At 41.2% G+C, this 15,246-nt stretch overlaps 1 protein-coding gene across 1 annotated transcript in view; it reads left to right on the top strand.

Annotated features, from left to right (window-relative positions):
- Positions 1-14,155, top strand: part of STN1 (STN1 subunit of CST complex) — a 43,936-nt gene extending 29,781 nt beyond the window's left edge. The window contains exons 8-10 of the mRNA XM_090278547.1: positions 747-869; positions 3,795-3,867; positions 12,364-14,155. Coding sequence (XP_090134673.1) covers positions 747-869; positions 3,795-3,867; positions 12,364-12,521 — 354 coding nt within the window. The 3' untranslated portion in view covers positions 12,522-14,155. The remainder of the gene's footprint in view (positions 1-746; positions 870-3,794; positions 3,868-12,363) is intronic.
- The last annotated feature ends 1,091 nt before the right edge of the window (positions 14,156-15,246 follow it).

The following is a 15,246-nucleotide window of genomic DNA, read 5'->3' as shown; positions in this document are numbered from 1 at the left end:
TGAAATACAAAGTCCCCAGCTCCAAAACCATACAGTTTAGTTAACCATGGGACATAGCCAAAACATTTGGCTTCCTTGGGAATCAGAAACAGGATGACCTAGTAGCCTCTCCAGGTAAACCCGTCTCTTAGAGAAGGGTAGAAATATTGACACTGAGGAGACAGCAAACTGGCTGACAGCAGCTGAGCTTCCTTCCATATGATGGCCTTGCTTCACTCTAGGACCCTTGTCCATCTTCAGCCCATGTACCCACCTTTGACAGGTCTCTGCAGAGCTGTTTGCCACCATTGTTCTCCATGTAAAATAAGGAGACTATTTAATACTTTCTACATGCTGGAATCCCCAACTTATTTCAATGTGTATGGAATTCTTTAAAGTCTGTAGGGAGAGGTTGTCTATAGCCATGATTTTCATGGGGGGAAAACACCAGCTAATGTGTATACAGTGTTTTAGTTCTGTATAAAAAATAAAATAAAGATTGTCCTTTTGAGTTTTCCATTTTATATCACTGAATTAAACAAGTCATAACTAAGGTATAGAACAGTTATTGGACATGATCCTGCTAGAGAAAACTTCCCAATCCTCCTTAAATACCATCTTGCTAGGCCAGTTCGTACCTGGATCTTTTTGACTCACCAGATGAAAAGCCTGTTGGGTGGATCCATAAACCAGTTGGTCTAGGGAGTTGCTTCTCAGGTGCTGTAAGATGGGACTTATTTTATTTTTCCTTCTTCTTCTTCCCACAGGCAGATTTTAAGAAAGACACCGATTCCAAGGCAATCCATAGTATATTTAAGAATGCTATAAAGCTCCTGCAGGAAAAAGGATTCATTTACCAGAAAGACGGTGGCTTTGATAACCTCTTCTATGTAAGAGATCTACAACTTAATGCTTTATCTTCTTAGCTTCAATTACAAATATATTTACTACTTAAGAATACCTATTTACTGTTTTTAAAAATCAACCATTAAAGAAGTATATAAAGTAAGGAACCCCAAGGTACTACTTTTAATAGTATATTCTTCTAGACATTTGTGCATTTAAAATACACACATATAAATATGTGTTGCTTTGGCATTTTTTATTTTACAAAAAAATGTGATCATTCTCTAGGTCAGGGTTTCTCAACCTCAACATTGTTTGAACTGGGTGATTCTTTGCTGTGGAGGGCTGTCCTTTGCATCGTAGGCTGTTTAGCAGCCTCCCCGGCCTTCACCTACTAGATGCCAGTAGCAGCTGCTTTGTTGTGACAACCAAAAATGTCCCTAGACATTGCCAAGTGTCCCTTGGGACACTTACGAACCACTGCTCTAAATAATGCTCAGCAACTTTTTATTCTTGACACCAAAATAGCACATTATACCATCTTTCCATGTTAGTACCTATACAAAACATTTTTTTTTTAAGATTTTATTTATTTCTTAGAGGTGAAGGGAGGGAGAGAGGGCAAAAACAATGTGTGAGAGACGTAGCAATTGGTTGCCTCTTGCACGCCCTGAGCCCGAGGCGGCACCCAGCCCACAACCCAGGCATGTGCCCTGACTGGGGTTCGAACTGGCGACCTCTTAGATCACAAGCCAGCGCACAGTCGACTGAGCCACACCAGCCAGGGCCCATGTTAGTACTTATAAATGTACCTCATTCTTTTTAACATCTGCATGGAATTGCATGTTATGGGAACCTGCCATAAATGTTTTAACCCCTTCCCTCTGATGAACATTTATGTTGTTTCCAACTTTGCTGTGGCTATTTTCACGCAACTATTTTTGTGAATGTACGTATTTCTGTAAGGCCGACTCTTAAAAGAGGAATTGCTGGAGCAAAGGCATGTACCTCTAAGCTTTTGGTCAACATAGTCTGATTGGCTGTCCAAAAGCTTGTACCAGTTGACATTCTCACTAGGGGTATAAGTGCTTGCTTTTCTCATAATTGCGGAGTTAGAAGTTCACCTTTCACTGTCTACCTTTAATATCAGAGGAGCCAGGCTGCAATCGGGCGTCCTTGTGACCACTGATATCAGTAGCATAGATGTGGCTTCAGCTACAAGCAATTGTCCGGGAGACAGATCAGACATCTGAAGCATCCCAGAAGTCTCACTAATTAAAGACATGATTCCCAAAAGGAAGCTGTCCTTAATAGGACATTTTCTTGATATTGATTTACTCTAGTGGGGCCCCATTTTAGAACACTTTTAAAAATTAAGAGATATTTTAAATACTATTTGAATAGCTTTTGAAAAGGGTATTCCAATCTGTGTAAGGCTGAGTGCAGTCCTCTCCCTCCCAGGATGAGAAGGCCAGGTGGGAGTCGGTTGCCTCCTGCGGGGCTGCAGAGGCTCATGATGGGCAGCTCGCCTTAAGAGCCCCGCCCTCCCCACTCACATGGCCCCGGGAGGCTCTGGCATTAGCCGACTGAGAGTGTCGAAAGCATCTCTTCCTGAGGAGCTGCAGAACCAGGGGCAGCAGTCCATGGCTGAGGTGTGGCGGGGCTGGGGCACTTCCTCCTGTGAGTCAGTATGAGCTGGAACGGGGTGACCAAGCAACAATTGCTCTCTTTTCCTCAGTAGAACCCACCCCCTTCTCTGACTTCACTCCTCCCCTTTCCATGTAGTTATAGTTATCACAGCGGTGTAGATACTTATATTTGTATACTGCTTTCCAGCTTTCAGCAGCTCTCACCCACATTACCGTATTTAATCTTTACAATAACCTTATTGAAAGGCAGGCATTACCAATGTCCCCATTCTTAAATCTGGTCACTCCAAGTCCCATCAAACAAGCACTCCTGATAGCGTGGAGCAAAAGTAGGTTTACAGTTGTGATACACAAAACACTTTAAAAAAAAAAATTCTCACCCAAGGATATGTTTTTATAGATTTGAGAGAGAGAGAAGGGGAGAGAGAGAAATGTCAATGTGAGAGAGAAACATTGATCGGTTGCTTCCCATACACACTCCAACCAGGGATCAAACCTGCAATCTTTTGGAATACGGATGATGCTCCAACCAACTGAGCCACTCAGCTATGGCAGCACAGTTTGTTCTCGTATTAGTTATTAATTATTGTATTATTTTCCCATATGAATAACTTATAAACCTACTTTTGCCCCACCCTGTATGTGTTTGTATGCTTTTTTGTCCTTTCTTCCTCTTTTCCTTCCTTCCTCTTTTTCCCTTTCTATTTCTTGTTCTCCTTTGTTTTGTTACATGAAGGGGGACCCCAGTGGTTGCTGCTTTCCTCTTACTTGACCTGGCTGAGACAGGAACTAGGTTAGGTTTGTCTTTGAAGACAAATGATCTTGAGGAATAGGCTAGATTTATTCCCTTGCTAGCTTTTCCTCATAGTTCTTTTGTTTTTCCCTTGTGGTTGGAAAAAGGAAAAAAACTAATGCATCAGGAGGCAGGTGTAGAGACCAGAGGAAAGAATCCTGGAGTTGAGATCAGAGACCTCAGTCACTTGTGCCTCTCTCAAAAATATAATAAATAAGAGAAATTTTATGAATATGTTATGAATAAGAAGAAAGTTGCTCCTTAAAAGTATTCTAGTTTCTCTTTACATCGTGGCCCCAGTGGACCAGCCCCCAGAGAGTGTATCCCTGGGTCAGCGACAGAGCAGTGAGCTACTGAGGGTCAGAACTGGTTTGACAATAGGCCAAGTATTGAAAACCATGTTGTTGGTGTCAGGATGATGGTTGTCACGAAATCTGCAGAAACTATCTTAAATACTAATTTGGGAGTCTGGATGACCTCTGTGTTACTTAAGAACACTTTCTCTCTGAACTTTTTTTCCTCTTTAGGTAACCAGAGAAGACAAAGAACTGCACAGGAAGATCCACCGTATCATTCTAGAAGACTGCCAGAAACCAAACCGTAAGTGTGTAATGTACACGTGTCCTGGTGCACTGGAAGGGCATGTTTCCTCCCAGAGAGTACTGGATGGAGAGTCAGGAGGCTGAGGCTTTCCCTAGTAGTGACTTGGAAGTATGACTTATCAGGACCCCTGCCCCCTCAGAGCCTCAGGTTCTTCCTTCCGAAAGTGAGTGTTAGGCTCACACGGTCGTCCTGACCTTGGCTGCACATAAAATCCAGCCTTGGAGGTTTTTTTGACATATGGTGCTCAGATCCCACTCCTGGGGATTCTGATTCACAAGGGGTAGGGTGAGGGGGTGACAGGTGAGCTCCTCAGGTGATCCTGATACAGTGAGGCAAGCCATTGAGCCAGGACTTTTTGATGTCCTGCTGGTTCTAATGTTCTCTCTGATTTGTGTTATTTCTTGTTCTACTCTTGCCCCTTGTCTTTGAACCCAAACCTGAAATTTTCTTCTCTTTTGACTTCAAGCCCTTCAATGTTGGGAAGAATGAGTCTAGACATTACAGTTTATAAACAGTGTAATTCTGTCATCCTGAAACCCAATAATTTGCAAAAGTGGTTTAGAAAATAGTTGGTTTTAATGAAGTTAGGTCAACCCCTAGTGGTTAGAAACTCAAACTGTAGATAGTTTGACAACAGACATTATTATTTTCTTACTAGTTAGAGAGGAAAGTATTAATCCTATCTTTTTCTATAAAAACTGATCAGTCTTAAAGGTGACTTTTCAAAATCTATCTTTTACAAATATCTGCTAATAACAAATGTTGGACTGTGTCAACAAACGGCACTAGAAGAAAAGTGAAAAGGCTTGTTAATGACTGCAGGTCTCCTCATCCTGCTTTCTTTCTCTCCAGGGAAGTCTCCCTCCAGTCCTTTTAGCCCATACATCACTGGGGCCTGGCCCTATTCCAGGCTGAGTCACTGGGTAGAGCTGGACCAGGTCGCTGGCCCAGGTCGCTGGCTCTGGTGTTTGATATGCAGCCCTATTTAGCCTTTAGGAACCTATGAGGTCAGAGCCCAGAGTTGCATGATGACAGATCTTAAAATAAACTTAAAGCAACCGATTATTTGAATGCAAGGTTTCTGGTTGTTCACTGCATTGAGAACAATAAGAACAAATATCCTTTAGTTGGGCTGGGGCAGGGGGAAGTTTGTCCATCCACAATTTAAGGAGCTTTTAAGAGCAGTGGATTGTGGGATTTCTTAGCCGAAAAGGGGTGAGAGGCTGCTCCCTAAGTAACTTCCCTGCACTCATCCTAGCTCTAGGTCACATGGCCAGATTCTTATTTTGATCTGCTTTAGGAACAGAATGGATTAAAGTAATCCTAGGGCCTGGTACAGCAAATGGAAGGAATTCACACTTTATTGCTTAGGAGAACCAAGTAGCCTCAGTGATCTGAGGGTCTGTAAAGTGGCAGATTTTATATCCACATCTAATGCACAAGCCAGCTCCTGCTTTGGTGAATGTGTGTGTTAAAGTGAACTGTCTCTGTCACTCCATTTATAAGTGGGAACCTCTAAAAGCCATAAACCAATGCCCCAGAACTAGTCAACTCCTAGGAGCTGAATTCTGGAGCTTGAATAACTGAAGATGCCAATAAAAATACCTTATAGAGATTGTCGGGAAATCCCCTAAAACTACTCTTTTTCACAGGAAATATCTATGACATTAAAAAAATTATTCTGAATAATAATGTATGCACATGATAAAATGGTGCAAAAATATACACAAAAAGGTCAGACTCCCTCCCAGCACTGAGACCCAAGCTTTGTGTTCCCCTTTCCAAAGGCAGTAACTGTTCCTAGTTTCCTGCATATTCTTCTATAAATGTATATATACTTGTAAGTATATTTATATAGTTTACCCTTTTTTAAAAGCACAAGTAAAGGTTAGCATACAATACTCAGTGTTCCACATGTTGTTATTTTAAATCTCACATTGACTTCTAGATGTCATTTGGCAACAGTACATATAAAAGTGTCTCAGTCTTTTTTAATAGCTGCACAACATTCCATTATATATATAAATAGATATTTAACCATTTATTTAACCATTCCTATTAGACCTTTTGTTTATTACTAACATTTCATACAAAATATAGCATTGAGTTTTTCCTTGTCAGGATGATTGGTGAGAGAACTTAAAATCTTTAGTCATTTATGAATATTTCCACAAAGGTTAAACCTACACGAATAAAAGGACTGTAAACTCGAGGCTTGTTTTAGGTTCCTAAAGCACTGATGCTGGGTTTATCTAAAGACAGGCAGCATAGCATAGTGGTGGGGAGCTGGGCTCTAGGGCCACCTTGCCTGGGTTTAATCCCAGCTCTGCCACTTTGCAGCTGTGTGACTAAGTCTGTGCCTCAGTTTCTTTATATGTAAAGTGGGGATAACATTGCCTACATGATAGATTGTTATGAGGATTAAATAAATCGGTATTTTATAAAACTATAATGAAAATGGCAGAGGAGGAGGCACTAGGGATCTCTCTGTCCACTTAGGAGGAAACAATTGCATCTGTCTGATGTAATTCTTTTGGAACTCGGAAGGCTTTTGAGAGTTTGCAGCTTCCAAGGGAGGTAAATTGGTGTTAATTTCAGTCAGTGTTCACCTCCTGGTAACAGCTATCTATCCCACCCCAGCCACATAGTGGACAGCTGTGCATTTGTTTCGGGAGCAGCCTGCAAGGAGCTTGCGAGAGCTAGAGTAGGCAAAAAAGAGCCTATCCTCCAAGTATCAGGGATCGTACTCTGATTGCTGATTGTTGCTTCTGATTACAGAGGTGCAGATAAAGAGGTAGGTGGCTATTGTTGCATCTCATCCCAATGTTGCAAGCCCCTGCCCCAACAGCTGAAGTTACTTCCAGGGAAAGTACTGGTGTCCTTTTCTTTTTAATCTCCTTTATTTTCCTTTTCTCTCCTTTTTGGGAACCAGAAAAGAAAGACTAGTGCATTCAAAAGCTACTGCATATATGGGGGAAATTAGGAAGCAGCCACACATGCCCACAGAAAGACACAGGCTCAGAAAAAGACCTGAAAGGACCTTAACTTTACACCTCAGTCTGATCCTTGGCACAGAGACAATAATAACAATAATAATAACAGACAACAGCAAACCTGGGGGAAGGGGAGAACTGGATCTCCAAAGTTGCCACATTGTTAGATTCAAATGTCCAGTTTTCACCTGAAAATCACAAGGCATACGAAGAAACAGGAAAGTACGACCCATTCAAATGAAAAAAATATATATATATCAACAGAAAGTGTCCCTCCCTGAGAAAAACTTAATGGCAGATATACTAGATAAAGACTTTAAAATAACTGCCCTAAAAATGCTCAGAAAACTGAAGGAATTTGTGTAAAAAGTCAAGAAAAATGGTTGGGCAAAATGGAACTATAAAGAGATAGAAAACCTAAAAATATTGGTCTGTCCAGAAAAAGTCTGGCCATTGTTAATATAACAAGAATGGTTTGCGTGACATTGATGTAACCTGGCAGCCAAGGAGAATGGACTGGAATGCACATGCATGAACAATGATGACTTCACTGTACTAGTCAGTGGGGGCAGTAGACATCATTGAGTGAGCATGTGTACTGTGTGGCCATTGCATTCAAAATGACTGGGCAAGTAGAGCAATGAATCTGCATCAGATTTTGCATTAAGCTTGAACATTCCTTTGCGGAAATCATTCGGATGATTCAGAAGACTGCAGCTATGGGCAACTGGTGATTGGCAGCTTCATCACAATTCGGCCACTCATGCATCATGTCTTGTGCAGAGTTTTCTGGTGAAACATCAAATCACCCAGGTGACTCAACCCCCCGGCAGCCCAGATTTGGCTCCCTGCGACTTCTGGCTTTTCCCAAAACTAAAATCACCTCTGAAAGGGAAGAGATTTCAGACCATCTATGAGATTCAGGAAAATACAATGGGGCAGCTGATGGCAACTGGAAGAACCAAAGGTGCCTATTTTGAAGGGGACTGTGGTGTCATTGTCCTATGTATAACATTTCTTGTATCTTCAATAAATGTCTCTATTCTTCATATTATATGGCTGGATACCTTCTGGACAGACCTTGGATATAAAAATTTGAGCTGAAAAGTACAATAACTAAAATGAATTTACTACAGTGATTCAAAGGCAGATTTTGACAGGCAGAAGAAAGAATCAGCAAACTTGCAGTTGAAGAAGAGTGAACAGAGCCTAAAGGATGAATGGGACACCATGAAGTAGACCAGCATATGCATTGTATGAGTCCCAGGAGGTGAAGAGAGAAAAGGGTAGAGAGAATATTTGAAAAAATAGCGGTGAAAACTTCTCTCATTTGATGAAAGACATGAATATAGATATCCAAAAACTTCAATGAACTCTAAGTAAGATAAACTCAGAGAGACCACACCAAGACACATTATAATCAAACTTTTAAAAGACAAAGAGAGAATCTTGAAAGTAGCAAGAGAGAAGCAACTGTTACATACAAGGGATCATCAGTAAGAGTAGCAGCAGGTTTTTCATCAGAAACTTCGGAGACCCAAGGCAGTAGGCTGATATAGACCGAGTGGTAAAGAAAAAAACTAAACCAGGATCCTGTATCCAGCAAAACTGTCCTTCAAAAGCGAAGGAGAAATCAAGGCATTTTACAATAAACAAAAGCTGAGGGAGTTTGTTACCACTAAACCTGCTCTGCAGGAAATGCTCAAAGGAGCCCAGCAGGGTAAAATGAAAAGACAGTATAGACAGTAACTCGAGCCCATATGAAGAAATAAAGACTTCAATAAAGATAAATACTTGGGCAATTATAAAAGCTAGTATTATTGTAACTGTGGTTTGTAAGTTCATTTTTTTGCTTGCTTTCTACATAATTTTAGAGATTAATACACTTTAACAACAAAAAAATTAGTCTAAAAACTTATATTATTTTAACTTTGTAACTCCACATTTTATTTTCTGCATAATTTAAGAGATTAATACTTTTAAAAGAATTATTAGTTTATGTTCTTAGGCTCACAGTGTATAAAGATGTAATTTTGTGACATCAACTGAAAGGGTAGGGACAGAGCTACAAAGGAGCAGAGTTTTTGTATGCTATTGAAGTTAAGCTGGAATAAATTCAAATTGTTTTAGTGTAATCCCTATAGTAACCACAAAGAGAGTAGCTAGGAAATATATACAAAAGGAAATGAGAAAGGAATTTAAATGTTTCACTAAAAAAAATTAAACACAACAGACAGTAATGTAGGAAATGAAAGACAAAAAGGTGAAAGGCATATAGAAAACAAATAGCAAAATGACAGAAATAAGTCCCCCCTTATCAGTAATTACTTTAAATATAAACAGATTAAACCCCCTGAATCAAAAGACAGAAATTGGAGAAAGTGTTTTTAAAAAACGACCCAACTATATGTTGTCTATAAGAGACTACTTTAGATCCAAAGACACAAATAGACTGAAAGTGAAAGAATGGGGTAAAAAATACCCAGTGCAAAATAGTAACCAAAATAGAGTAGGGGTGGCTATACATTAGATAAAATAGACTTCCAGTCATGAAAGATTACAAGAAATAAGTGCATTGTGCATCAGTGAAAGAGTCATACACCAAGAAGATAGAGGAATTATAAACATTTATGTATCTAATGACAGACCATCAAGATATATGAAGCAAAAACTGACAGACTTGAAGGGAGAAATACAATTCTATAGTAGCTGGAGACTTCAGCACCCCATTCTATAATGGATAGAGCAATCAAACAAAAGATAAGGAAGGAAATAGGGACATTCTCACAATAAATCAACTCTATCTAGCAGACATATACAAAATACTACCTGACAACGGAATATACATTTTTCTCATGTGTACATGGACATTTTCCAGGATAGACCGTATGTTAGGCCACTAATAATGTCTCAATGGATTTGAAAAGATAGATATACAAAGTATCTTCTCTGGTCGCAACGGGATGAAGTTAGGAGTCAGTAACAGAAGTAAAGCTGGAAAATTCACACAAATGAGTGGAAATTAAATAACACTCCTAAACAGCCAATAGATAAATAAGTCACAGGGAAATTAGAAATATGCAGGGATGATGGAGAACAAAAACACCATGTACCAAAATGTGGGACACAGCAAAAGGGGTGCTAAGGGGAACTTTATAACCATTAAAAAAAAAAAACAACACAAGAAAGATCTCAACAGCCTAACTTTACAATTTAAGGAACTAGACAAAGAAGAACAAACTAAATCCAAAGCTGTCTGAAGGAAGGAAAGAATGATTAGAGTGAAGATAAATGAAACAGAATAAAAAAACAATAGAGAAAATCTTTGACACCAAAAGTTGGTTCTCTGAAAAGATCAACAAATTTGCCAAACCTTTTGGTGGATGGACTACAAAATAGAGAGAAGACTCAAATTACTAAAATCAGAGATGCATTGAGGACATTAGTACTGATTCGACAGAAATAAAAAGGATTATAAGAGAATACCGTGAACAAATGTACACCAGATTAAAGGGACAAACTCCTAGACACACAAAACCTATCAAAACTAAATCACGAAGAAATGGAAAGTCTGAATAGATCTATAACTAGTAAGGAGATTGAATTGGTAATTAAAAATCTCCCAACAAAGGAAAGCGCTAGACCTGATGGCTTCACTGGTGAATTCTACCAAACATTTAAAGAAGAACTAACACCAGTCCTTCTCTCTGTGTAACCAAAAGGTCACTTTCTGAACAGCCTTACCAGACACCTCTTAGACAGCAGAAATGGCATTTCTGAAGAAACAGGATAAGGCCTTTGGGAAGAGTGGATGGGTCTTTAGAGCAGGGACTAGGTTATGAGCATCTTCTTAGGTTATGGCTATGACATTAGAATCACAGTCATTCCCCATGTAAGCAGCACCTAACAGATTTCCTTAAATCTACATGACAACTGGTGAAGTAGGTGATTTTTGTCTCCATTTTACAGATGAGGAAACTGACAGAGACGTGAACCACTTTGTCCCAAAGAGCCTGGATTTGAATTTGGGCCTCTTGGACTCCAGAGTCAGCTCTCCATCTGTACTCTTTATATGCTCCCTTTTTTAAAGATAATATACACATAGTAGGTGTTCAGGAAATCTTTATCAAATCAATGTTGGAGAAACAGACTGGAAATGTGGAGACAAGTGAAGGTGGCAAGTTTTCCCAGGGAAGCCCTGCTGGGAGGAATGTTGAGTTGACAGAGCCACTAGAGGTCAGAATTGAGCAAGTCTTTCTTAGCCCAGGCAGCTGCCTGTGTTAGTCTCTGACCCTCTGAGCCAGGAAGGACCTCACAGGTTCCTCTACCTCCTCCCTAGCCTCCTCTCCATAGGTAAGAAAACTGAAACTTGAAGGTACTATGACTTGCCCAAAGCCACAAGTGTGCACCAACTCCCAAACCACGCTTTGCCCAACACCATGATACCTCTTGGTGCACCTTCTTGGAATTTAAAACATTTTGTCATCTGAAAACATTCAGTGACTGTGTAGAACATGAGAGACCAAGCCTGGCCCTGCCATGGGGCCATAAGGTGAAAACTGGGGAGAGTTTGTTTTTAGTAATGTGGTTTGACTCTGACTCGGAGTTATAAATGCATTTTGCATCATGGTCCAATAAATTATGTAATTATAATGCAATAGATAGGTATAAATTATATACATTTAGAAATAGTTTCACAAAATAAGATTAATCTTGCCTATAATGTAGTGCATTCTGTAATTTTCTACTTTAGTCTGCTTAGTAAGAAGAAGAATGCTCATCACAACCCACTCAGTTGATTTCATGATCCTATAATGGTCACAACTTGAGGTACACCCCACTACTCTAGATCATCGACTTCAACTGGGAAAGGGGTTACTAATCCTGAACTTTGATCAATATACATGCAACAGTCTAAATTTTGGGTAGAGAGAGGGTAAGAGGCTACTAGAATACAACTGTCAGAGACAAACCTCCTTGGAAGCCTGTGCCAAAAGGAACGAAGCAGGAAAGCCAGAAGTCATTCTGCATGGTGGTCCCATCAGTGGGGGCTTGTGAGATGGAGGCTTCTGTAAACTGACTCTGCCGTCAACCTCAAGTGGGATCCCACCTGGGAAGCTTGGGGTTCAGCACGGAATACATGCACTTATACACATAATGACATTGGAGAATAAAGGTTATCAAGCACTAAAAATCTATTAGGTTATGGATATAGAATTATTGATTGGGAATCCCTGAAAGTTGAAAGCTTGAGTCCCTGAGCCATGGGTTCATAGACAGGTCTGAGAACAGGGCTGTTTTTTGTTTTTCTTTGTTTTCTGTTTCCTGATAATCTAGACCAGTGCACCTCTGATGTTAATGCACATAAGAATTATCTGGAGATCTTATTAAGATGCAGGTTCTGATTCAGGATCTACAGAGAGAGCTTTGGTTTAGAGGGAGAGGAGAGGGGGGGTCTGACAGGTGTGTCCAAGCTTAGCCAACTGCTTTTTTCCTGCAGACATGGAGAAGGGCTGCCACTTCCGACACATCTTGGCCTGTGCTCACCTGAGCATCAGCCCAGGCCTGAGTGAGCCCGTGCTGCAGCAGGTGCTGGAGTTCCTGGAGGACCAGAGTGACATCGTCAGCACAATGGAACAGTACTACATAGCATTCTGAGGACAGGCCACAGGCTGCCAGGGCAGAGCTGGGCGAGGGAGAAGGACCAAGTGCTGTTCATTTCCGGGCCCTGCTTACAGGGCAGGAGGCAATTATCTTATAATCAACTGTGAAATGGGGTCATCTGAGAAATGGAATTTGGTGTAAATCTGTAGACTGCCTTCTACCTGCTGTGTTCTTGGGGTACAGTGACCTTTATCTCAGTCGTGACATACAAGATAACCCTCTCTGTTGACCTCCTGACTGGACTGAGCGTCTCTTGTGAAGCAGAAGCGGAGGAGACAGTGTTGGTGGCTGAATCAGGGTGTATGTAGATGAGGCTCTCGTGGTAAAGGGACATCACATGGTGTAGCCCACGGACTGGAAACTGAAGAGCATGCAGCCAGATCACACAGAATCTGCACCTTTTAAGTGTAGACTATCAGGAACATGCTTGTGTGTCTGCTTAATGGTTAAGGACCCAGTGTAGGAAACCAGCTCGCCCAGAATGAGTGCTGCAGAACTACGATTCCCAACAGTCAGGCACCAGCGGTGGGTCATGAGTCCTGGGTTCAGTGCTTGTACAGACCCACCCAGAGAAGGCAGTCCATGGATCCAAGGCACAGCTCTGTGTCCATTGTTTTTCTGAGCTGAAAGGTATCTCAAAGCAAAGACTCGGTATGTGCCCAGAGAGATGATGGAGTCATGCCTCTGCTCTGAATGTCAAGGTAAAGGGGACAAATCGGAGACATGTAGTAGGCTTGTTCTGACAGCACGATGACAAATCCAGCCAGCAAAAATCAAGTGTGGAGAAAGAGTTGGAGTTAATTATAGTCTGCTGCATTTGCTCTTGACGTAATAAGCTCTCGCTGGCTCTGCCGCAAAGACTGTACAGCCTGGATAGTTGTTCTGCTATGTGTGGGGATGAAGTGGTTCCACATTCAGGAGTCAGCTGCAGCTCCTCGTGTCAGGCTGAGGGCTACTACTCACAGATGGCTTTCTGTTGTGATCTGGCCTGACTTGACCCAAACCACTACCCTATTTCTAACAGCTATTACCCAGATGGCTACCCTGTGTCCTCCCTGTGTTGTAGAACAGGGTCTACCTGGAATGATACCGCAGAAGTCCTTCCTCGAGGTCATTGGAGGTTCCATATTGAATACATCTCAGATTTTTGGGACTGCCAGGAAGCAGTCTTGAATCAAACCATTAGAAGGGCATGCGTACCTCGCACATAGCTACCCCACTTCTAGAGTTTATCCCAAGGAGGTGAGCACACAGTTGTGAAAGAGTAACTGCACAAAATGTCCATTGCTATATAATTTAGAATTCTCTATTGGGAAAGATAATTATAGTACACGTACACAATGAAATACTGTGCAACCAATGGACTAATATAGATGATCTGTGGACAACAGGGTGGGAAGTGATTAGGGGAGCAGGAGTTGGGGAGGGGCAGTGAAGAGCAACAGGGAAAAACTGGGACAACTGTAATAGAACAAAAATAAAAATAAAATAAAATGAATACTATGCAACCACTAAAATAATAGGAGCAGACATGTTATTGCCATGGAGCACTCTTCCCAATAGATTTAGGGGAAATAAAATCCAGTTACAGATCTGTTTATATAGTATAATATACTGATCTAAAACTACTTTTGTGTACATATGTATTCAGTATATCTGTATAGAGAGTGTTTCTTTATATACACGTATATAAAGAAACACATATATACACATGTATTTTTTTTCTGGGTTAAAATGTGTCTCAATACATTTCCCTGCATTAGACATACATGACTAAATACATTGCCCCTTAATGCCCTGAAGTTCCTGGAGGCTTTCAGCCAATTATCTAGCGGTGGTAGGTGTTATTGTCAAGGTTACCATTGAATGTGCAGAACGTCCTGACCCCATCCAGACAGAGAGTCAGTATGTGCCCAGACAGGTGATGGAGTGATGCCTTCGTTCCACATGACCACTCCCTGCTCCTAGAAGGACTTTCAAGACACCCCACTCTGGGTGCTCTCTCTCAGTCTCCTTTGCCCAGTCTTCCGTCTCGCTGAGGTCCCCTGGTTCAGTCCCAGACCACTTTTCTATCTAGCTTGCTTTCCTGGGGGTGTCAACCGGTCTTGTGACTCCGACCATTTATATGCTGAGAAATTTTGCCATTCACATACAGTTTGGACCTCTTCTGAACTCCAAACCCCTACTTCCAGCTTCCTGCTGACATCGCCATTTGCCCTTCAAATGCTCTGTCTCTGAGGCATGTGTTCCACACCATTTCCCAGAGTTTCTCTGTGGGATTAAGCTCCATCCACAACACCACCAGCTAACGACAGCCATCCTTAATTGGCTGCCTTCCCCTCCCTTCCTTCCCCACTCCCCAGTACTGTGACACACCTTCCAGTCCTTGTCTCAGGGTCAGCTTCTGGAGGAGCACAAATGAACACCATGCTCACAGATATATCTGAGAAATGCTGTATGAATCATTCCCCACATCAAACAGGGATTACTAGAAATGCTCACCAAAGTGATTCACTTGCTACCTCAGAAAGGTGAGATGTTAGATGCTTTTTAACTACATGTCTATACTTTGACATGTTTACAATTAACAAGAGTCACAAAAATAATAAAGCTTTTTCTCCCAACCCCACACTCCCATTACCTGAATCATGAGTGAACTAAGAATAGGGTGGACCTTACGTCCCACAGCAACATGATAACTGATAAGATGAGGGAAATT

Source organism: Furipterus horrens, unplaced genomic scaffold (genome assembly GCF_987537825.1).
Source record: "Furipterus horrens unplaced genomic scaffold, mFurHor1.1.pri manual_scaffold_5, whole genome shotgun sequence".
In the NCBI taxonomy this organism is placed as follows: Eukaryota; Metazoa; Chordata; class Mammalia; order Chiroptera; family Furipteridae; genus Furipterus; species Furipterus horrens.
Note: the sequence above shows the minus strand (reverse complement) of the source record. Positions and strands in the feature narration are given on the sequence as shown.